The 19,865-nt window shown below is 58.2% G+C and overlaps 1 protein-coding gene across 6 annotated transcripts in view; it reads left to right on the top strand.

The window, feature by feature from the left end:
- FOXP4 (forkhead box P4) overlaps positions 1-19,865 on the top strand; it is a 51,862-nt gene that overhangs the window by 25,622 nt on the left and 6,375 nt on the right. For 2 of the 6 annotated variants that reach the window (XM_028508371.2, XM_036024091.1), the window contains 11 exons: positions 5,201-5,296; positions 11,527-11,649; positions 12,199-12,285; positions 13,879-14,026; positions 14,169-14,382; positions 14,647-14,751; positions 15,476-15,563; positions 16,588-16,671; positions 16,764-16,971; positions 17,051-17,127; positions 17,841-17,942. In XM_028508371.2, coding sequence (XP_028364172.1) covers positions 5,201-5,296; positions 11,527-11,649; positions 12,199-12,285; positions 13,879-14,026; positions 14,169-14,382; positions 14,647-14,751; positions 15,476-15,563; positions 16,588-16,671; positions 16,764-16,971; positions 17,051-17,127; positions 17,841-17,942 — 1,332 coding nt within the window. The remainder of the gene's footprint in view (positions 1-5,200; positions 5,297-11,526; positions 11,650-12,198; positions 12,286-13,878; positions 14,027-14,168; positions 14,383-14,646; positions 14,752-15,475; positions 15,564-16,587; positions 16,672-16,763; positions 16,972-17,050; positions 17,128-17,840; positions 17,943-19,865) is intronic. The other 4 variants (XM_036024090.1, XM_036024092.1, XM_036024089.1 and 1 more) reach the window with 3 other exon arrangements.

The following is a 19,865-nucleotide window of genomic DNA, read 5'->3' on the forward strand; positions in this document are numbered from 1 at the left end:
CTGCTGGAGATGACGGACCCTCCCGTCTCAAGACTTGTTTTTGTTTTCACGGCAGCTCCCTGTTGCCCTCAGAGCTCTAGCTCGATTCCCCTCCATCCCAGCGGCCCTCCCAGGATGCCATCCGTCATAAGCCATTTGTTCCTAATTGTGGAGATCCTGCTAATGACTTCTGAATGTGCGATGGTGGGGGGAGGAGAGTTCAGCTTCATTAGCAAGAGACCGAGACCAAGTTCTTAGGCTTGAGAGGGACTGGAGGGTGGGTGTAGGCTGGGAGAGGGTTGGGTTAGCAAGTCCTTCTGGATGCTACAGGACAAATGACCAGGAGCTGCCTGGGAAGGCAAAACCTAAATTAAGTGACAGTAGTTAATGTCCATTAGGACCCTCTTGGTGCCAGGCACTGTGCTAAGTATTCCATGTACATTGTCTCATATACTCTTCACAGCAACTCGGCGGAGCTAACTACAGGGTTATTTCTATTTTGCAGAGGAAGAAACTAGGGCTCAGAGAGGTCAAGTGACTTACCCGAGGCCACACAGTATATGGTAGAGCCAGGATTTGGATCCACGTCTTGTTGACCAGGGTCCATCCACTGAACAGACCCAGCCTGCTTCCCTTAGAGGAAAACTAGTCCTTACTTTCAAAACCACAGAGGCAGGCATTTTGCCTCCACACCAGTGGGGTGGAGGGAGGAAGAGAATGAGGTTTAAGAAGCCATATGGCTCCCAGTTTCTGCCCCGAGCCCCCTCTTCCTCCTTCCCAGGTTTTCCGTGATGGCCTCTCCCTTGTGTGGGGTTCTAAATGCTTTTGCCCCACCCAAGACTGTGTTTGGGTGTCTGTGGCCCCCAGGGAAGAGAAATGGAGCCCACCTTTCTCCTAGAGATTCCTTTCTTGGTCTTCTCTCCCCATTTCAAGCAGCTTCACCTCCCCTTCACACCCAGACGGCCAAAACACTAGGCTGGCTGGAGGAAGGGCCAGAGCCCCAGGCCTCACCAGACTGCCCACAGCATCACAGCGGCCCCTCCGGGGTGAGGGACACTGGGCAGCCAGAAGTGTGTGGGTTCTACCTCCTGGCCGTGGGACCTTTGGTTTCATTTTCCTTACCTGTGCAATGGAGACAATGATACCTGCCCTGCCTTGCTCAGGGTTATGAAGCTTCAGCTAAATAAATGTTCGTAGAAGTGCTTTGAAAACCACCAGGCCGGCTCCAGATGCTAGCTCCTAAACTGTGTCAGCCTGTGCCTGCCTCCCACGCTCAGCCGGGACTGAGTGACTTCTCCAGTGTCTGCTGTGTGCCAGTAGCTGGGGGTCACAGACACATTTGACATCTGTGTTTCAAGGAAGGTGCAACCCAGTTGGCATCATCGGAGAAAGTGGGTCTGGATCTGCCAGGCGGGGGTGGGGGTGGGGCTTCATCTCCCTCACCGCTGGGAGGCGGGGCGTGCAGTGAGCTATCCGACCCAGTGCTGGTAGCCAGTGGAGGCGGACACAGACTCGGGGCACCGGAGTGGTGGACCTGACTTGGTGAGGCTTGGCGAAATCGCAGTCCTGTGTGATTTGCTGGGTGACCATCTGGGGAGGGCCTCCCGGGCAGGGCTGGGGTGTGCAGTGAGGGCAGTGGCAGGAGCGGAGAGTGGAGCAGCAGTGAGCCGCAGGAGATGTGTCTAGGCCATCCAAGGAGGGCAGCTTGGGTCCTGAGCTCAGGGCACCCCGCCCCTGGCCCCTTCAGGGTGATTTTTAGGTGGTACTCAAAGCACCCTAAATTGGGTCAGGGCAAATCACACAAAATTACCTGTGCAGTTCATCATCACCTCGCCATCTCCACGCACAGGGCCTGTGCGTTGTGGGCGGTCAGGAACACGTGGGAGCGAAGGAAGGGAAGGACGTATGAGTGAAGTGCCTGGGGTGTGGACCCTGCGGGCCTGAGGGCCCGTCAGCCTCTCCCACCGCTGCTCCCAGCACAACTCTCCTTTCTGCCCTGGAACGGCCAGGTCCCCCAACCCGCCGGGCCCTTTGTCTCCTCTGGGGTGTGCAGGTCCCTGCCTGGAACACCCTCCGGGGCCCAGTTAGTGCCGCCACTCCTCTGGAGGCCTTCCCAGACTTCCCAGGCAGAGGGGGCCCCACGCTGGGCTCTGTACCCGGTGCCCACCTCCGCTCCAGCCTCTGACGGGCAGCTGTCATAGAACCCATGTGGTGAGCCCAGGGCAGGGCAGGGTATGTGCTGTTTTTCCGTGTCCTCAGCATTTAGCACGGTCCCTGGCACACAGCAGGCGCTCAGTCAGTGTGAGGAGAGACTGAGTGGGGATAAGTGAGAAGTCAGGGAAGTGGACGGCCTTGGCCAGGCCTAGGTTGTAGCTGGCTGTTTGATTGGCATGAAGGGGAGGCCCGGCGGGGTGGGGGGCGGGCGGCGGCGTGGGCAGGAATGGGAGTGAGTGACCTGTCACAGAGATGTCTCCCAGGAATGAGACTGCAAGCCCAGGTCATTTTTTTCCTGCGAGTCTTGTAATTCCATGCTCTGGGAGACCACAAAGTAAGCGAGTTATCGGGGAGTAAATCCAACTCCCCAGCCACTCCCCCCACCAAGAGACTGTGTGGGGCTCCCCGAAAATGCCCCTGGGAACCTCCCTGCTGCCCACCTCTCCCTACCAGGGGGTGGGTGCTTCCTGTCCCCGCACTGACTGGTGTCCCCTCCTGCTTGCCTGCACTGAGCAGCTCCTCGGAGCCATTCTCCCCCCCCTTTGTCTCCTGACCCCTGTACCCTCCTCCACCTTTGGAGGACAAAGAGCGTTTGTCCAGCCTGCATCATTAGACCTGGAGGGGTCACTAAAATTAGCAAGGCAGACAGAAGCAGGGGCTCCTTCCTGGTGACCCCCTGGCTACTGCCCTGTCTCTCCCCACCCTGCCTGCACCCCGTTTCCCAGTCTCCAAGAACCTTTTGACCGAGGAAGGTCAGGCTTACACTTTCTGAAGGGAATCTTGAAAAGAAACCCCAGACCAGTCATCCTGGCGTGAGGTCCAAGGGAAGAGGTGGGGGGGGGGGATGGCTAAGGAGCACGCCTGTCTGAACCCCAGCTTTGCTGGGAGATACATTCCCATAGACACACCAATGCATATTTAGATGCCGTCCTGAGGTAAACTGGATTTCAGCCTCGGGAGGTGCAGCTCCTTGAAGGGGTCGTGTACACACACGCTCGCGGCACACAGCAGGTGCTCCGGAGGTGCTTGCTGAGAGGCCAGTGTGGGTGAGAGCGTCCGGATTCTGCATTGCAGGGTCTTGTCTGACGGTGCTGGTGGTGGGGTCGGAGAATAGAAGTCCACATGAGGATGAACAGGAGTGTGTGTGGACAGAGGTGGTCGCGTGCCATTGAGTAGGTACCCCGGGCACCGTGCTGTGTTGGGAGAGGCCGAAGGAGGTGAAGGAGAGAACTGAGGGAGATTCACAAGAAGGAACAGACGCTTTGCCAGTGCCAACAAAGTGAAAGCATCGGTCCTTTAATTCCCCTAGTATTTTGCAGATGGGTAGTGTCCCAGTTTTGAAGATCAGGAGACCGAAACAGAAATGGAACAACTTGTCCAAGGTCATACCACCGGCAGTCGCACTGGGATTCAAACCCAGGCCTGCCTGCTGCCAGGGCCCCAAGTGTGAGGCCTGGGCACAGCTGCTCTGGCACTCCGGGTCTCGGAGAAACCTGGAGGCGGACAGGTTGTATGCTCCCAGACTGTGGATTTGGGACAGGTCCCCACTGACCCAGGAGTGGGGGATGCAGGGCCTAGCTGACCTTATGAAGAACTTCCAGCCTCCCTGACCCCTCGCTCTCCTAGCTGACCTCTCCAGTGCGTCCACCCTCGTCCTAGGCCCACTGTCTGGCCTGAGCTGCTGCTCCTGCAAATGCCGTACACTTCCCACTCCTGAGTGTCTGCTGACCTGAGTCCATTCCCACCACCATGGCCTCCAAGAGCCGACCGCCGACCACCACAGTCAGTGTAACTCACGGGTACCTCACACGCCCCTGTCAGGACCTGACTGACTTCCCCCAGTGCCACGTGGGGCCCTGTACCTCGACTCCCTGGACTCAGAAAGCTCCTCTGTGCCCAGACTTGAGCCTCCATCCACCCCCCCCCCCGCCCCCCCCGCCATGTGCTCTGACTCCGAGTGAGTGCTGCCCCCACAGCCCCGGACCCCCAGGCAGTGGGCCGTGCAGCCATGCTCTCCAGGCTCCAGCCCGGCTCTGACACGCCCCAGCTGCATGATCTTGGAAAGTGCTTAACCTGGAGACTGTTTCCTCATCTTCATTATAGGGCTCCTAATACCTGCCTCACGGGAGAGAATTAGATGAGATCCTGCCTGTGAAGGGGAGCAGAGTTTGCCACTCCAAAATATGTGACTTTGGGATGTCGATTATTTTAGGCTGGTTAATTTTAAGAAACAGCAGACCTGGGAGAAGCTCTGAGAACCAAGTAGAAGGTACCCTTTGGAAAGGACGTTTACATTTTCGAGGGACCCCTCCCTCTGTAAGTGTGTCTCCCTGGCCACCAGGCCTGGCTGGCTGTTGGGGGAGCAGGCACAGCAACTTCCCTTCCGCTGTTCACTGTGCTTTTCCTGGTGACCTCTCAGAACTGACTCCGCCCCCTGCACCCCACGTGGCATCTTTTGTCTCTAGATGAAGGGAGTCTTTAAGGTGATGGCCAGTTACTCTGCTCCTGGGTATCTCCCGTGTATATAGGGAGTGTGTGTCACTAAAGTTTAATGTTTTTCTCCTGCTAACCTGCCTTGTGTTACTTTATCAGATTGTTAATCCAGCCAGAAGCACTTGAAGGAAAGAGAATAGTTTTTCCTCCCAGACACCTATAAAGTGCCTGACACATAGTAGATGCTCAACAATAGCTCCTATGTTTAATGCCCTGAGTCCGCCCCCTTGTTGGGCCAGGGACCCTTCCATTTGCTGCCCTCACGAGGGCAGCAAACCTACCTCACCAGCTCCCAGAGTGAGCCCCTATAGGCTCTGATTCCTCAGTGACTCCTGTCTTTATATTTACCCCAGGCCCAAGTGAACCCCACGAGCCTTTCACTCACCCCCAAGACCTCCCCCCTTTACGTTCCCAAACTCTGCCTGAACCCCGGCTCCGCACCCACCGCACCGGCTGCACTGACTCGCAGCCCCCAGCAGCCGGGGCAGGCACTCTGACTCACCCTGTCTTGCAGGCTCTCCAGGTAGCCCGGCAGTTCCTGCTACAGCAGGCCTCGGGCCTGAGCTCCCCCGGGAACAATGACAGCAAGCAGGCGGCCTCTGCAGTCCAGGTGAGGAGGAGGGCACCACCCCTCCGGGCTGGGCTGGACCGGCTGGGCTGGGCTGGGCTGGGCTGGGCTGGGGCCGGGTCAGAGGGCGGGCTTGGCAAAACAAAGGAGAGGAAGGGCCAGTTGGAGAACTGCTCTGTCCAGCCACCATCCAGAGTGAAATGCTGGGGCAGGGTGAAGACACTTGCACTTTCTCAGTCCCCCCGCCCCCCCGCTCCCCCAGGCCTTCCTCGGCTTGGCCTCTGTCTCTGCGTTTGAACCTGCACTCGGGTGTCTTGGTCCCTGTCCCTCTCCACAGGCTTCCTCTCCCTTGGCCTCAGGGCTACTTGTCAGGTTTCTGTTTCTCCATCCTGGGGTGGTCACTCAGCCTGTCCCTCTGGGCTCCCTTCCCAGGCTCTCTCAGTTGCCGAGGTCGCCGTATCTCCCCCCTCTTCTGTCACCCACCAGTTCTCTCTGTCTCCCCGTGTTTCCTGTCTCTTGATGTCTCTGTGTCTCTTTTGTTTTCCTTTGCACAATCTGCCCTTTTTTCCCCTCCCTTCCCCCAGCCTGCCAGCCCATCTGGCTGGCTGGGGGAAGGGAGATCTGTGGGGGGTGGGCCGGGGTGAGCCAGGCCTTCTGTTTACCTTTTGTGTCACAAAGAACTTGGGAGAATCGCCGTCTGAGTCGGGGTGGGTCACAACTGGGGCAGCCCAGTCTCCTCCCCCACAGCGCCAGCCAGGCTTCCTCACCCCCTGCCCCTTCCCCTCGCCGCAGCAGCAGCAGCAGCAGCAGCAGCAGCAGCAGCAGTTGCTGCGGTGGGAGCGGTGGGAGGCTTGGAATTGGGGAGAGGATTAAGCGGGGCTTTGAAAGGAAGTTTATCTAAGGGAGGAGCGCTGAACACGATCCTGAGCACGGAGCTCTGGAGTCTGGGGGGCGGGGTGCTGAGGGAAGGGGGAAGTAGGGAGGCAGGCAGGATGGGGGATGGGGGCCAGGGTGCCCGGAGAAGGACCCAGGACTGAGTTTTATGTGGAACAAGCTTATGTTCAGAAAGTGCTTTGAACAAGTTCAAGGTGCCCAACACTTGTGGCGCCTTAGCTGCGGCCCTGTTCTGAGTCTTGAATCTAATGAGACAGCCCTTAAGGGAGAGGAGGAGTTGGGCAAAGAGGGGTGCCGGCCTGGGTTGGGGAGGGGAGGACATGATCTGGAAAGCCAATATTGGGAAGAAGAGAAAGTTCTCCCTTTGTGGTGTCAGGACTAGGTCTCTGAGTTAGGGGACCCCCCCCCCCCCAACCACACACATACAAACTCCCTGTGTCAAAAGTGTCCTTCAGGCTACTGTTCTTTTCAGTTTATTGATTTGAGAGAGAAAAACATAGATTTGTTTTCCGCTTATTTGTGCATTCATTGGTCGCTTCTTGTATGTGCCCTGACTGGGAATTGAACTCACAACCTCAGCATATCCTGATGACTTTCTAACCAACTGAGCTACCCGGCCAGGGCCAGGCTACTGTTCTTAATTCGCCCCACCCTGGGCCCAGCCTAGTACCCCATCTAAGAACAGGGAGAGGCGGGCTGGGGAACAGGAATATTCCCCAAGCCAGAAAGGGCCAGCCGACCCAAGGTGAGAAAGAGGAGTTTGATGGGAGTTGGGGGGACTGAGGGTCAGGCACAGGAAGTGCCTTGTAGCCGGTGTGAGGGGTAGGAGAGCTGAGTAATGAGAAAGGAAGGGAGGCTTTGGAATTTTCCTTGGGAGACCCCTTCTCTAGATTGAGAGAAGCCCCTGGGTGACCTTGAATGAGAGGCAGAGGTTTTGGTCAGAGGGACAGATAAAATGATTCTCAGGCCTCCTCTCATCTTGTCCCCTCACTCCTAGTGATTCATTCATCCGTTCACTCAACAATTACTTACTCAGTACTTCCTAGACTGACCGCTGACATTTACAGAGTGCTCACCTGAGGGCAGACACTGAGTGCTTTATAAGTATCATCTTATTTACCCTCAGTCCTATGAGGTAGATGCTGTTATTGGCCTCATCTTACAGATGAGGAAACTGAGGCCCAGAGAGATTAAGTAACTTGTCCAAAGTCACATAGCTAATAAGTGGCAGAGCCAGGATTTGAACCCAAAAAGCTAGCCCCAGAACTCACATTTCACTGCCTGTCCTGTGACATATGGCAAACACTAACAGTCCGTGGGGACAGAGCCCTTGCTGGGTGATTCTCTGGAGGTGGCAGTTTCGGGGCCCATGTCTGAGCTTCCCCGGGAGCCTGGAGCCCTGACTGTTGGTCCTTCTTCTCCTCCAACCTTGATGCCTTCCTTACCTTTCAAGTTCACAGTCTCTAAGGAGATGGGGCTTCTGTTCCACCAGGAACAGGGGTACAGGACCTAGAAATAGCTTTCACTACCCCAGGAGATGAGCTCCCGTCTGGTGGGGCAATAGGGGAGAGCGAGTAGGAAGGTGCATTTTGTTGATGCGGCGTCTGAGGGAAAGGGGGAGTGAAGGGAGGCTGGTAGCAGCCCTTGCCCAGTGGCCCCACAGGACACTGCCCACCCCCAGCTCGAGGCGGGTTTCCTGCCCACAGTTTCCTCCCAGCCACGGTCACTAGCCCTCTCCTGGAGCCAGCTTCAGATGAGCTTCTAAAACCTCATTAGGTCCCCAGCTTTAACGAGATTGCCAGGGTCGTGCCCAGGCCTGGACGCTGGGCAGGGAAGCAGCACAGGTCACTCGCTGGGAGTCTGGGCAGAGGCTCGTCTGAGGCCAGGCCCTTAGCTCTGCCTGCCTGCCTCCTCTTTGCAGCCCCCTGGGGCTTATCCTTCTGGCATTTCTAGAAGTTCTTCTTAGCGTCCCACCACAATCTTTTCTCATTGCAGGCTCAGCCCAGAATTAGTCTGAAGACTTCCTTCTGGTGATACACAGGGGGACTGAGCCTAAACTAAGCTCTGGCCTAGTCCCCAGAGTCACCCCGGGACCCCTGGCCCCATACTCCAGAGGTTGAGTTTGGGTCCTTGATTGGCACCAAATTGTATCCGTCCCAACCCTCAGCTCCCAAATAAGCTGCCTCCCCGCCATGCCACCCAGCCTAGCGCACTGCGACCATGGTGGATGGAGGGATCCGGGCCTGAGTGGGGGCTTGGGGCGGGGGAGCTGCAGGCCGCTGTCAGTGGTGAGCCCAGAGCGCACTCTGCCAGAGCTTCAGTAAGCATGTCGCTGCCCTGGCCACTCTCCAGGGGGTGACTCACCAGCTCTGCTGAGCCGGCTCACCCACAGTGCCCATCCTGACACATCCTGGCCTGGGGAGTGGTCAGTGGGGACACCAGGGGAGCTCCAACTCAGTGCTCAGGACCCCAAGGGGCATGAGAAGAGGTGGATGGGTCAGCCACCCCAGGGGATCAGTATGTGGCAGCCACCTTGCTGACCTTTCTTGACCCCTCTGGACCACCTCAGAGACAAGAACACGGAAGATAATCTGTCTCCATCTTTCCTGCAGCCGCCTGTCCAGCCAGCAGCTCTGCCACGTGGCAGGAACGGCTGAGGCTGGCCGTTCCAAGGTCATCTCTTCCATTGCCCTGCCTCGTGCAGGAAAGCCCCAAGGAAGGAAATGCCACATCCTTTCTTGCATGCCACTCACAGTGACTCACTCCTAGTGCCTGGAAAGAGCCCGTTGGCTGGTCTCAGTCTCCCCTGCTGTGGGCCGAGCCCATCCCTGGTGCAGCTCTTGCTGTGACGAGAACGGGAGGCCCATTGCTCTTGTCCTAAGCGACCTTGCCCCCCAGTGCCCTCTCGGGCCCTTGAGTACCTAAGGTGCAATAGCAGAGAAGAGAGAGGGAAAGGCAGAGACAAGAAAAGGGGGGGGGGGGACAAACATTCAGAATGTTTTTAAAAAGTAGGTGTCTTTACAGTTGTCCAGCATTTAATACCATAGAAGTCACTTTCACTTACCCCTTCTCCCCTTGTGCCTTTCAGGCAGGGCAGGCGGTTTAACTTCTAGGCCTCCGTTTTCTCACCTGTAAAATGGTAACGATGATGACACCCTCCTCCTGGGGTTGCAACGAAGACTCAGGGAAATCATGCTCATTAAGGGCTTAGCCAAGTGCCTGGCGCGTAATCCGCAGCCAACCACAGGCTCTCGTGTAGTCCTGTGAGGCAGGGCTGGCAGGTGTTCCAGATCCCAATTAGAGGACACAGAAAGTGAGGCTTGGTGATTTCAAGGAATAGTCAGTGTCAGAGACAAGAACCTAAGTCACCTGACTCTGAAATCTAGGGCTCTGAGCTCAGTGGTACCGTGCTGGGTGCCCCATGGAAGGAGGGAAGGTGGGGTGAGCAGCCCAGCTGCCCCAGGGGTTACACGGGCTGACTCTGCAAGGGGGGCGGGTCTGGGCCACCCTCTGCCCCCTCCCCTAGGCCCCTTTGAGAGTGTGGACCAGCACACCCCTGCAGGCTGGCTTTCCGGAATCTCCTGTGCTGCAGTGTAAAGATGGAGATTGGCCTTTGGGATCTCCCTCCCTCAAGCTCCCTGGATGGTTCAGTTTCTCTATACACACTTTCCGTAATGCTTCTCAAGACCTGCTCCAGGGTGGGGCAGGCAGCATGGGATGTGGAAACACCAGGAGCCATGAAGTACACAGACCTGGGCTTGAATCACGACCCTGCCACTGACTGCCCCCCTGGGAGCCTTCCTTCCCATGGGGTGTCCGGGGCTGAAGAGCCAGGTGGTGCCCCTCCAGGGGAGTGTGCAGAGAGGCTGGGGGAAAGCCCAGGGGCAGGCTCAGCCACTAGTCAAGGAGCAAGAGGAGCTGGGGGCAGTGGAACTTCCATGTCCCTGGAGGATTCACCTGCCTGGCTCCTCCACTGCTTGGGGATTCCCTAATTGGTGGCCTGAGGCTGAGTCCCGCCTCTGCCTGGGATCCCAGAAGGAACCAACTCCTCCTCCTTTGCCCCACCCATGGGACTGGGGGGAGGTGAGAGGGGCCATGAGTCCCCTGGGGACCTAACCTGAAACAAGTTGCTCAAGACAAGTCCCTGCAGGACACTCTTCCCTGACTGGGCCACCCTGTACCCCTCCCTCCCCACCCTGGGGCTGGCAGAGGGGCCTGCATCTGCTGGGGAAGGTATTTCAGCCCAGGGGAGCAAACATTTAGTGCCTGCTGTATGCTGGGCACTCTGCTAGGGCCTGGGAGTGAAGAGATTAGAGAAGAGTCTTGCGCACTTTCAGCGCGATGGGGGTGGCAGATAGCCCCATTAGGCCACTGGTCCTGCTAAAATGGCATCAAGACAGTGTTGCAATTTGGCCCTCCCTGGCTGTGACTTCACAGGCCTCAGGGTTTCCGGGAGAGGTAGGGCTGGGAAAAGAATGCTGTTACTGCTTTTGCCTGCACCCTTTGCCTGTAGCTAGATTCTCTGGGCCTCCTGGAGAGGCCTGACCCCGGGCAGGGACAGTAAGCTGCTCTACTTTAAGAAAGCTGCATGTTCCAGCTGGAAGGAGTCATCTGTTATCGTCCAATCCCTGTCTGACATTTGAGAAAACTGACACCCCAGAGAGGGCAAGTGACTGTCACACAGCAGGTTCAGTGCAAAACTAGGAGTAGAAGCCTGCCTCCCAACTCCTTGCCCGGGGTTCTTCCCATGCTGCTGAAGACATAACTACACCCACCCCCCCCACCCCCCCACCCATGGATGTCTGGCTCTGCGTCCTCTAGACAGCTGTGTGGGAGCACACAACGTGTCTGTGAGCAGAGCCAGAGTCCAGGGCTCCTGCCGTGTGGGCCACCGGTCGAATCCACCTCACCCCCACCCCCGTGGCCGCAGGCTGCCCTTTGGGTCAGGCCCGCCTCGTATGTCCCAAAAGAGACAGAGCAAGAGTTGGGAATGGCTGGCGGCTGCCCTCCCATCACATGGGTTCTACCAACCAGTGTCACCAGAGTCTAATCCTCCTGCACCTGAGGTCACCTGTCCCAAATCTAGGCAGCCTTCATGAGCACTTGCTGTGTGCCATGCTTTATTCTGGGTATCAACTCGTTAGTCCTCTTGAAAACCTACCAAAAGGTAGGTGCCCTTTCTGCTTTCATTTCAAAAACAAGAAAACAGGGAGCAAATCACTTGTCCAAAGATACCCAGCTGGTTGGTGGCAGAGCCAGATTGGAACCCAGGCAGACTCACTGTGGAGCCCCTCTGCCCTCCTGTGGAGGGGCCTTGGGTGCACACCCACCCTTGGGTGGGGTCGAGGTGAGCAGGCTAACAGGGTCCAATCCCACAGGTGCCCGTGTCGGTGGCCATGATGTCGCCACAGATGCTTACCCCTCAACAGATGCAACAGATCCTGTCACCCCCGCAGCTGCAGGCCTTGCTCCAGCAGCAGCAAGCACTCATGCTCCAGCAGGTGAGTCTGGCCTCAGGGCAGCTGAGAAGTGGGGGGTGGGGGATGGGCACTGGCCTCCCACCTCCACCCTGCTTACTACCAACACCACTGAGTGGCAGAAACCGGAGAGACTGCTCAGGCCAGACTGATCTGCATTCCTCCAGGGCAGTGGGGGGACGGCAGAAGTTAGGCCTCTCCCACAGCCCCGGCAGCACCCCCTCCCCTCTGCATTCCCTTTCTGGTGCTAGGCCCACCTCTGTCTCCGGAACCCCAGGGAAGGGCAAAGTACCGGAACATCCTGACTCCTAGCACCTTGACCTGTTCAGGGGACCCACCCAGGAGTCAGGGATGGCAGGGCGGTGTGGGATGAAGCTTGCCTTTTCCGCTCCACTCACTGAGCCTCTCTCAGCAGAAATCTCCCTGCCCGGCTGTGTGTCCCTCTGCCCCAGTGAGGCTCCCCACTCCTGCCTCTAGGAGCTGGGTCACCGCAGAGCTGGGGTTGCTCTGGGGTCAATGGCCCTCTGTCCGTGGTGACCCACTCCCACCCTTCCCTCCCCCTCCCCCCTGCAGCTGCAGGAATATTACAAGAAGCAGCAAGAGCAGCTCCACTTGCAGCTCCTCACCCAACAGCAGGCTGGGAAGCAGCCACCCAAAGAGGTAAGGGGCCCAGGCAGGGCCCTGCACCTTCACCCGCCGTCCCAGCCCTCTCCTGGTGGGAGGCTGGGAGTCCAGAGAACTGCTTGGTGGGCATAGTGGGAAAGCCTGGGAGAGGGATCGGGAGCGTGGGTGAGATGGGGTAAGGGGCTCACATTTCTCTATCTCCCCTCATCCGCAGTCAGTCCTCTCCTTGCCTTATGTTGTTGGGTTAACAAGAGCAGGAAGACAGCTCTGTGTTGCCTCTGCACATGCGTATAGACACGTGTGCATGGTGTCACATGGCCCACACTCATGACCACCTGCCTCACTGTCATGCCCTCTTCCTGCCCACTTGTCTTTTAGTGAGCCCGCACTTCAGTCCTCCCCTCTGGTCTTGAGAATCTTTCAGTTACTCAGCAAACCACTTGCCCCCACCCTCTAGCCCAGCCCCAACTTCTGTCCCTTCTTATAATATCCAGCCCCGCCCTCTCCAGAGACCTAACTCCCAGCCTACATCTGCTGCCCCATCTGGGCAACAGTGCCTCCTGAGCTTCCGTACCAGGCCCTGCTGTTCCCCCCACTCCCCCACCCCCATCCCAGACATGTGCCTCCCTCCTGCTGTGCAAACCACAACCAGCTTCTGAGTTGCCTCCACCCGGAAGGCTGCCCTGCTGACACCCAGTCATTCCCCAAGGCTTCAGCCTCCCCCTCAAGGTCTAGTAATTGCTGCCTTCTCTGCATTATCTCTAGGCTGTCTCTACTGGCTAGCCAGCCCCCAGCCCCAGGGCGGGCAGGCGGGCGGGCAGGCTGGCAGGCAGGCAGGCAGGCAGGCAGAGACATCCCTGCCTCCAAGCACCCAGCACAGGCCGGGAAAAGACTTGCAGCCTGCTGGCTTGTCAGTGCCTGTGTGAAGAGCTGAATCTTGGGTGGGGGGGTGTGGGGGGGGCGCGGGGGGTGTTGCCAGGCAGACCTAGAGAGCGGGAAAGCTAGAGCAAGCTAGGGTGAGGGTGTGAACAAGTGTGTGTGTGAGAGTGCCCCCCAGCAGTAGGAATCCTGGGTCCTAATGACCAGCTGATGCTGATCTTTCAAAGTCCCATCAGACTTTGTGATTCTCTGTATCTAAGAAGCAAGAGAGGAGCTGGAGGGGAGAAGGCCCCCTCCTCAGGCAGAAGGGGGGCACCCCGGGCATGTGGGAAGGGTGCCTCCAGGCAGGAGTGGCCCCTGGAGTCTGACAGGCTCATCGATCATTGTGATGAGAGCGCCCCCCCCCACCCGGCGTGCACAGCTGCGGTTCGGGGAGCTGGAGCAGGCGCTAAGCGGCAGGAGGAGGGAGGCAGGAGCAGGGAGGCGTCGTGCTGCGCGTCTGGGTCTGGCTGTGTGTTTGCGCGCGCGCGCGTGCGTGCGTGAGTGCGTGTGTGCGTGTGTTTACTGCGAGGAGGCATGCAGCCCTATGGAAGCTGGGCCGGGAGCAGAGAAGCTGCGGCTTCGGACACTGCACCCACAGCTCCGGGGGCTGAGAGGCCCTGGGAGGGGGTGGCCGCAGGGTGGGCACCAGATGGTGCACCTGAGGCTGATGGCACCCCTCTCTGCCCACCCCCTCGGGCTTCCCACCAGGCACTGGGGAACAAGCAGCTGGCCTTCCAGCAGCAGCTCCTGCAAATGCAACAGCTGCAGCAACAGCACCTGCTCAACCTGCAGAGACAGGGGCTGGTCAGCCTGCAGCCCAACCAAGCTTCAGGGCCCCTCCAGACGCTCCCGCAAGGTGAGTGACTTACCCACCCCCTAAGCCCAGCCCCACAGCCCTCACTGCATCCAAGGGCTGGTACTCCCTGCTCTCAGGGGTGAGATGGGAAGGTCCCTGTGTTCCTGGAGCCCTGCCAGCCTCTCCCCTCTCTCTCCCACAGCAGCTGTGTGCCCCACAGACCTGCCCCAGCTATGGAAGGGCGAGGGTGCCCCTGGGCAGCCCGCCGAGGACAGTGTCAAGCAGGAGGGGCTGGACCTCACTGGCACGGCCACCACCGCTACCTCGTTTGCTGCCCCCCCCAAAGTCTCACCCCCGCTCTCCCACCACACTTTGCCCAATGGACAGCCCACTGTGCTCACACCTCGGAGAGACAGGTACGGGGCCCAGGCTGAGAAGGGGGTGCTGCAGACCTGCCTGGGGGCCTGCTTGGGCCCCTGTGGGTGGAATCCACAGTGGGGGCTGGGCGGGGGGTGGAGTTCAGGGACCTGGACATGTATCTCTCTCTCCTGGGCACACAGAATTGTGCCAGGTCTCTGGGAAACCTGTGTTAGGGACAGAAACGTCACCAGCAGGGGAACTGGGGCTGGGCTGCTGGTGTCTTCAGGGTCCCTGACCACCACCTCTGTCCCTTTTCCTAGCTCCTCCCATGAGGAGACCCCCAGCTCCCACCCCCTCTATGGACACGGAGAGTGCAAGTGGCCTGGCTGTGAGACCCTGTGTGAAGACCTGGGCCAGTTTATCAAGTAGGTGTCACCCCGTCTCTCCTTTTGCCCCCGGCTACCCCCCTACCCGGAGAAGCCTTTCCACAGGGTCCCTCACCACCCTCCCCCTGCCTGTCACCTAGCTTGTCCCTTCTCAGGCCTTTAGCTACTAGCTGTGCTCCTCCAGGGGCCCTAGTTCCTTCTCTGCCCTGATTATCTCCCATCACCTCTGCCCACCTCCCTGCCCCATCCCCAGGCTGCACAGCCCAGGGTCGGAGTGTTGAGGACAAGGAGAGGACTCCCACTCCTGTCCTCCCCCCAGCCACAAGCCCCATGAGTGATGGCCTAGTGACAGGCCTGGCCGGTGGACAGGCAGGGTGGGAGGCAGACAGGCGGCTGGCAGCAGGCGACCAGCTGCCACAGCCGTGCCAGGCTCTGTCACTGACTGATTAACTCCGCTGTCTCCCAGACCCTTGCAGCATCAGGGTCAAACAAATTGTTTTCACGCTTCGTCAGAGGTTTACTTAATTAGTTCATTTGCAATTAGATCTCTCTGTAGCTGGGATTTTAGCAAAGACATCAAAGGAGGGTGAGGAGAAGGCAGCTTCCTCCTTTGCCCCATTTTCCCCATCCCTTCCCCTTCTTTGTATCACTCGGTCTGCCTGCTTTCCAGGCTGTGGGCCGGCTTAGAGGGTGGGCGGGAGGGTGGTGATGGAAGGAAACCCAGGGCCAACTTTTTCTTCTCCGCCCCCACTTCCCCCTGAAGACACCTCAACACAGAGCACGCCCTGGACGACCGGAGCACGGCCCAGTGCCGGGTGCAGATGCAGGTGGTGCAGCAGCTGGAGATCCAGGTGTGGCCGAAGCTGCAGAGGGACACGGACAGGGGGCACCAGCCCCTGCCCCACCCACAGCACTGACTTTCCAGGAGGGGGTTTGGGGGAGTCTTATGGAAGGGTCATAGGGTCAGAGCCAGCATCTTTTATTTCCCAAGTCCTCATTACCATGGTTAGCTGAACTCTGGAAGGTAAACCAGGGTCAGGGCTGTTTCTGCCAGGAGGTCCAGAAAAGAGACTCACGCTAATAGAAACAAAAGTAATATTTATAGCTGACACACTAACTTCTTTTGTCCTGTCCTGAATACTTTACCTATGTAGCTCAGGGAATCCTCTAAACAACTTTGTGTGGTGGTTACTGTTATTACCCCCACGTTACAGAAAACAGGAAGAGAGAGGGGTGAAGTAATTTGCCTCTGATCGCCCGGCTGGCAGGTGGCACAGCCGGGAGGAGAACCTAGGCAGTCTGGCTCCAGAGTCTGAGTTCTGTAACACAAGGGCACTCGGGGCTGCTCAGGACAGACGGTCAGGCAGCCAATCAATATTTACCCATTTCCCTCTGGCACCTAGCAGAGGCCCCTGCCGTGGGATGCTAGTTGTAAAAGATCTATTGAATTTATGAATGGGGGTGAATGAATCATTCATCCATTCCTGTGTCTCCATTCAGTGCATGAGGACCCTCTCACACACAAGTGCCACTGGACTTGGGTGTTGTTCAGCCACAGCCTCTGCCCTTGTTAGGGAGGAAAGGCGTGTGCTGTTAGGAAGAGGGCCCCCGACTGTTGATGAACTGGAGTCTGGGACACGCAGTCTGGAAGAGAAGCGAGGAAGGCTTCGTGGAGCAGGCGGCCCCTGTCTGGGGCCTTGCGGGTGTGAGGGGCCAGAGGGGCAGGGGCCAGAGGGAGCCGGGATGCTGAGGCTTGGAGGCGAGTGGTGATGGGAGTAGGGGTTTCCTGGGAAGTCTGGTGGATGCAGAGGAGAAGGATGTGTCTGCCTGCGGGCAGAGCGCCTGCTCACCCCCAGCCTCTCCACCTCTCCACAGCTTGCCAAGGAGAGCGAGCGGCTGCAAGCCATGATGGCCCATCTGCACATGCGGCCCTCCGAGCCCAAGCCCTTCAGCCAGCCGGTGCGTGTCCCCCTTCCCTGCAGTCCCCCCACAGCCCCCCCCCCCCCCCACAGCTCCCTGGCCGGTCTCAGCACCTTCCCCATTGCTCACAGCTGAACCCGGCCCCCGGCTCCTCCTCATTCTCCAAGGTGACGGTCTCTGCAGCAGACTCCTTCCCAGATGGCCTCGTGCACCCCCCCACCTCAGCTGCTGCTCCTGTCACCCCCCTAAGGCCTCCAGGCCTGGGTTCTGCCTCCCTGCATAGCGGGGGCCCCGCCCGGCGGCGGAGCAGCGACAAGTTCTGCTCCCCCATCTCCTCAGGTAAGGGCTGTAGGAGGGGCATTTTCCCCCAAGCTGGGCCTCCCCAGTGGCTACATTACCCTCTGCCTGTCTCCCCCAGAGCTGGCCCAGAATCACGAGTTCTACAAGAACGCCGATGTCAGGCCCCCCTTCACCTATGCCTCCCTCATCCGCCAGGTGAGCATGGAAGGCAGCCGGCGTGGGTGGGAAATGGCACACAGGCCGCCTCAGGGTTCCAGCCCCCAGGAGGATCCTGGGCCAGGGGACGCAGCCTCCCTTCTCAGGGCTGTCCCCTCCTGCTCACCCTTCTCAGCTGCAGGTCTCAGATGTAGGTCTCAGCTTCTGCTGGTCATGTGACCCTTTCTCTGGGAGCACACACTTTTTTTTGTTACTCATACCCACTGTATTCATTCTCTCATTTCTGTGTGCACACACTCCCATGAGACTGTTTTCTGATAGACTTACGGTCACTCTTACTCAATTCCCCCCCCCCCGCCCCCACATACACACACCCATCTCAGGAGGTGCCCTTTGCCAAAATCGGGATAAATTCCAGACAGCCCCCACCCCCTAGATATCTCTCCCAAGAATCCCGCTTTTGTTCCCACTCCCTCGGAGCCCTTTTCCCTCCAGAGAAGTTCGTGTGCCCCTCGCACAGGTGCATAGCCCCTGAGGCTTGTGCGCCCTTGTGGCTGGGCTGCAGCCAGCCTGCCCCGGTCGGACCCCTGAGTATCACCAGTCCTTACCCCCAGGTTTCTGCAGTCAGTCTCCTCTGCCCTCAGGGCGAGTTAGTGGCCAGGCAGAAGAGAGGGACCCTGGGGGAGAGTACACAAGCCTGGGACCCTTTGAGGCCCAGACTGAGGGTCCCTTTGCTTCTTCCTTGCCCACAGGCCATTCTGGAAACCCCCGACAGGCAGCTGACCCTGAATGAGATTTATAACTGGTTCACCAGGATGTTCGCCTATTTCCGGAGAAACACTGCCACCTGGAAGGTGAGGCGTGCCCCTCTCGCCCCGCCCAGGGCCCCAGTCACCCTTGGACAGCAAGCACATCTCTTTGAAACTGAGCACACTGAACCGTCCCCTCCACGAGACGATCTTACCAAAATGGTCCCACCAGAGCTCGGGCGGGGAATGTGCTCCTCCACCCCTACCTCTTCAGGGGCCATGGAATGTTCTTTAACTGCCTCTTAAAGACTCCCTCCCTTCTAGCCTTGTGTTGCCTTCTTTCTGGGAAGAAATCCTCCTGTTCTCTGGAGAGAGCTTCCCCATGGGCCCCAAAGAGTCCAGCCCTGTGGAGTAGGGCCCTCAGGAGTCGGCAGTGCCTGAGCCTGGCAGGGAGGCCTGGGTTGCACTCACAGGAGACCTGCAAGACCTGGCTGCCTTGCTTTGAAGGCACGTGCTCCGAAGCTGAGGATGGAGTGGGCATGGGGGTGCAGGCCTCAGGAGGTGCGGAGACCCACGGACTAGATACACTGGGGCTCAAATACAGGCACTCACACGCTCTCCCCAATCTGCCGTCGGCTGCAGGAAGATAATTGTCTCCATCCAATTAGTCATTTCAACACCTTCAGCCCATAAGAGTTTTCCTGAGGGACCAGAGGCAAGCAAGGGAGGGACCCTAGAAAAATAGGACACTGAGATGTGGGCTGAGCTGCTAAGCCATTTGTTTCTCTACAGCCAAGATGGTCTGTGTGTCTGTACGCCTGTGTGCGTGTGTCCGATGGGTGAGAAGATTAGGGTCTTTGCAGCAGAGTGGGAAAGTCATATCTAAATTGGGAGGGGTGGGGGGTGCGGTAAGGAGAGGGAAGTGTTGGGCACTATGGGGAAGTTCAGACACCTGAGGAGTCCCTACCTCAGAACTGCACTTGGATCCCTGGTTCTTGGGTCCCCCTGCTGGCCAGTGCAGAAACTGCAGTCAGACTACTCCCTCCCCTCCCCCCATCCTGCAAGGTTTCTACAAGTGTCACTTAGGGCCCCCTCCCCACCAGTGCCCAGGACTGTGTAGAGTCTGTACAGGGCCCAGCCTTCTGTGCTTTGGGAGTGTGCTAAGTACAGCAGGAGAGACTGCTCCATGATCTTCCATATCCCCAGGCCTAATTTCCAGAGCTTGGGTGAGAAGCTCTGAGGCTGGGACAGCTACTCTGATTGGCTGCAAGTGATGTCATTTCCGGCCAACCAGAGTTCTGCCCTGTGAGCCAGCGAGGCCTTCCCTAGGCCCTCCTAGTGCAGTCTCCAACCTCCAGGCCAGTTGGAAATTAGGTTTTGTAAATGGTAGCGTTCCTACGTGAATCATTACGATTACTGCCTAATGTTTACTTTACACATTGCGTGTTAATCCTTTGCCTTTAGGGGTGACAGTGGAGAGCCTCGCTTCCATCAGACAATGTCGTTCTTGCAGGCAGCGTACCACTCACCCACCCACCCTCCTTTTCCTGTTCTCTCTTAACTGTACCACTTCACTGCAATTTTTACTCTCCCTCCTTGAAATCAGGGAAACTCATTTAGGCGACTTCCTTAAACACCTGATGACTGTCTCAAAGCCCCATAGCCCGATGCCCTTGGCCTTTCACACCACCTTCACCTGGTTGCCCAGCCTTGATCACCTCAGTGGTGTGTCTCTTGCTTTGGAGTCCTCCCCTCCCCCTCCCCTCCCCCTCCCCTCCCTGCCTCAGTCCCCACAGGAAGCTGGCCGAATGGCTGGGCGGGTGGCCCTCCCAGCTGGCAGTGCCCTGCTGCTGCCTCCGCCACTGGGGCACACGGGCTGTCTCAGCTTGTGGTCCACACTGACCTTCGGGGGTTTCTCACCTTCCTTCACGTTACCTGGGAAATGCACCCTGTCTACACCCAACTCTTTCTCTCCCACCTTCACTTTCCACCCACCTATCTATCTTCCTTGAGGTCCCTCTTCTTAAC

This window comes from Phyllostomus discolor, chromosome 4 (genome assembly GCF_004126475.2).
Source record: "Phyllostomus discolor isolate MPI-MPIP mPhyDis1 chromosome 4, mPhyDis1.pri.v3, whole genome shotgun sequence".
Lineage (NCBI taxonomy): Eukaryota > Metazoa > Chordata > Mammalia > Chiroptera > Phyllostomidae > Phyllostomus > Phyllostomus discolor.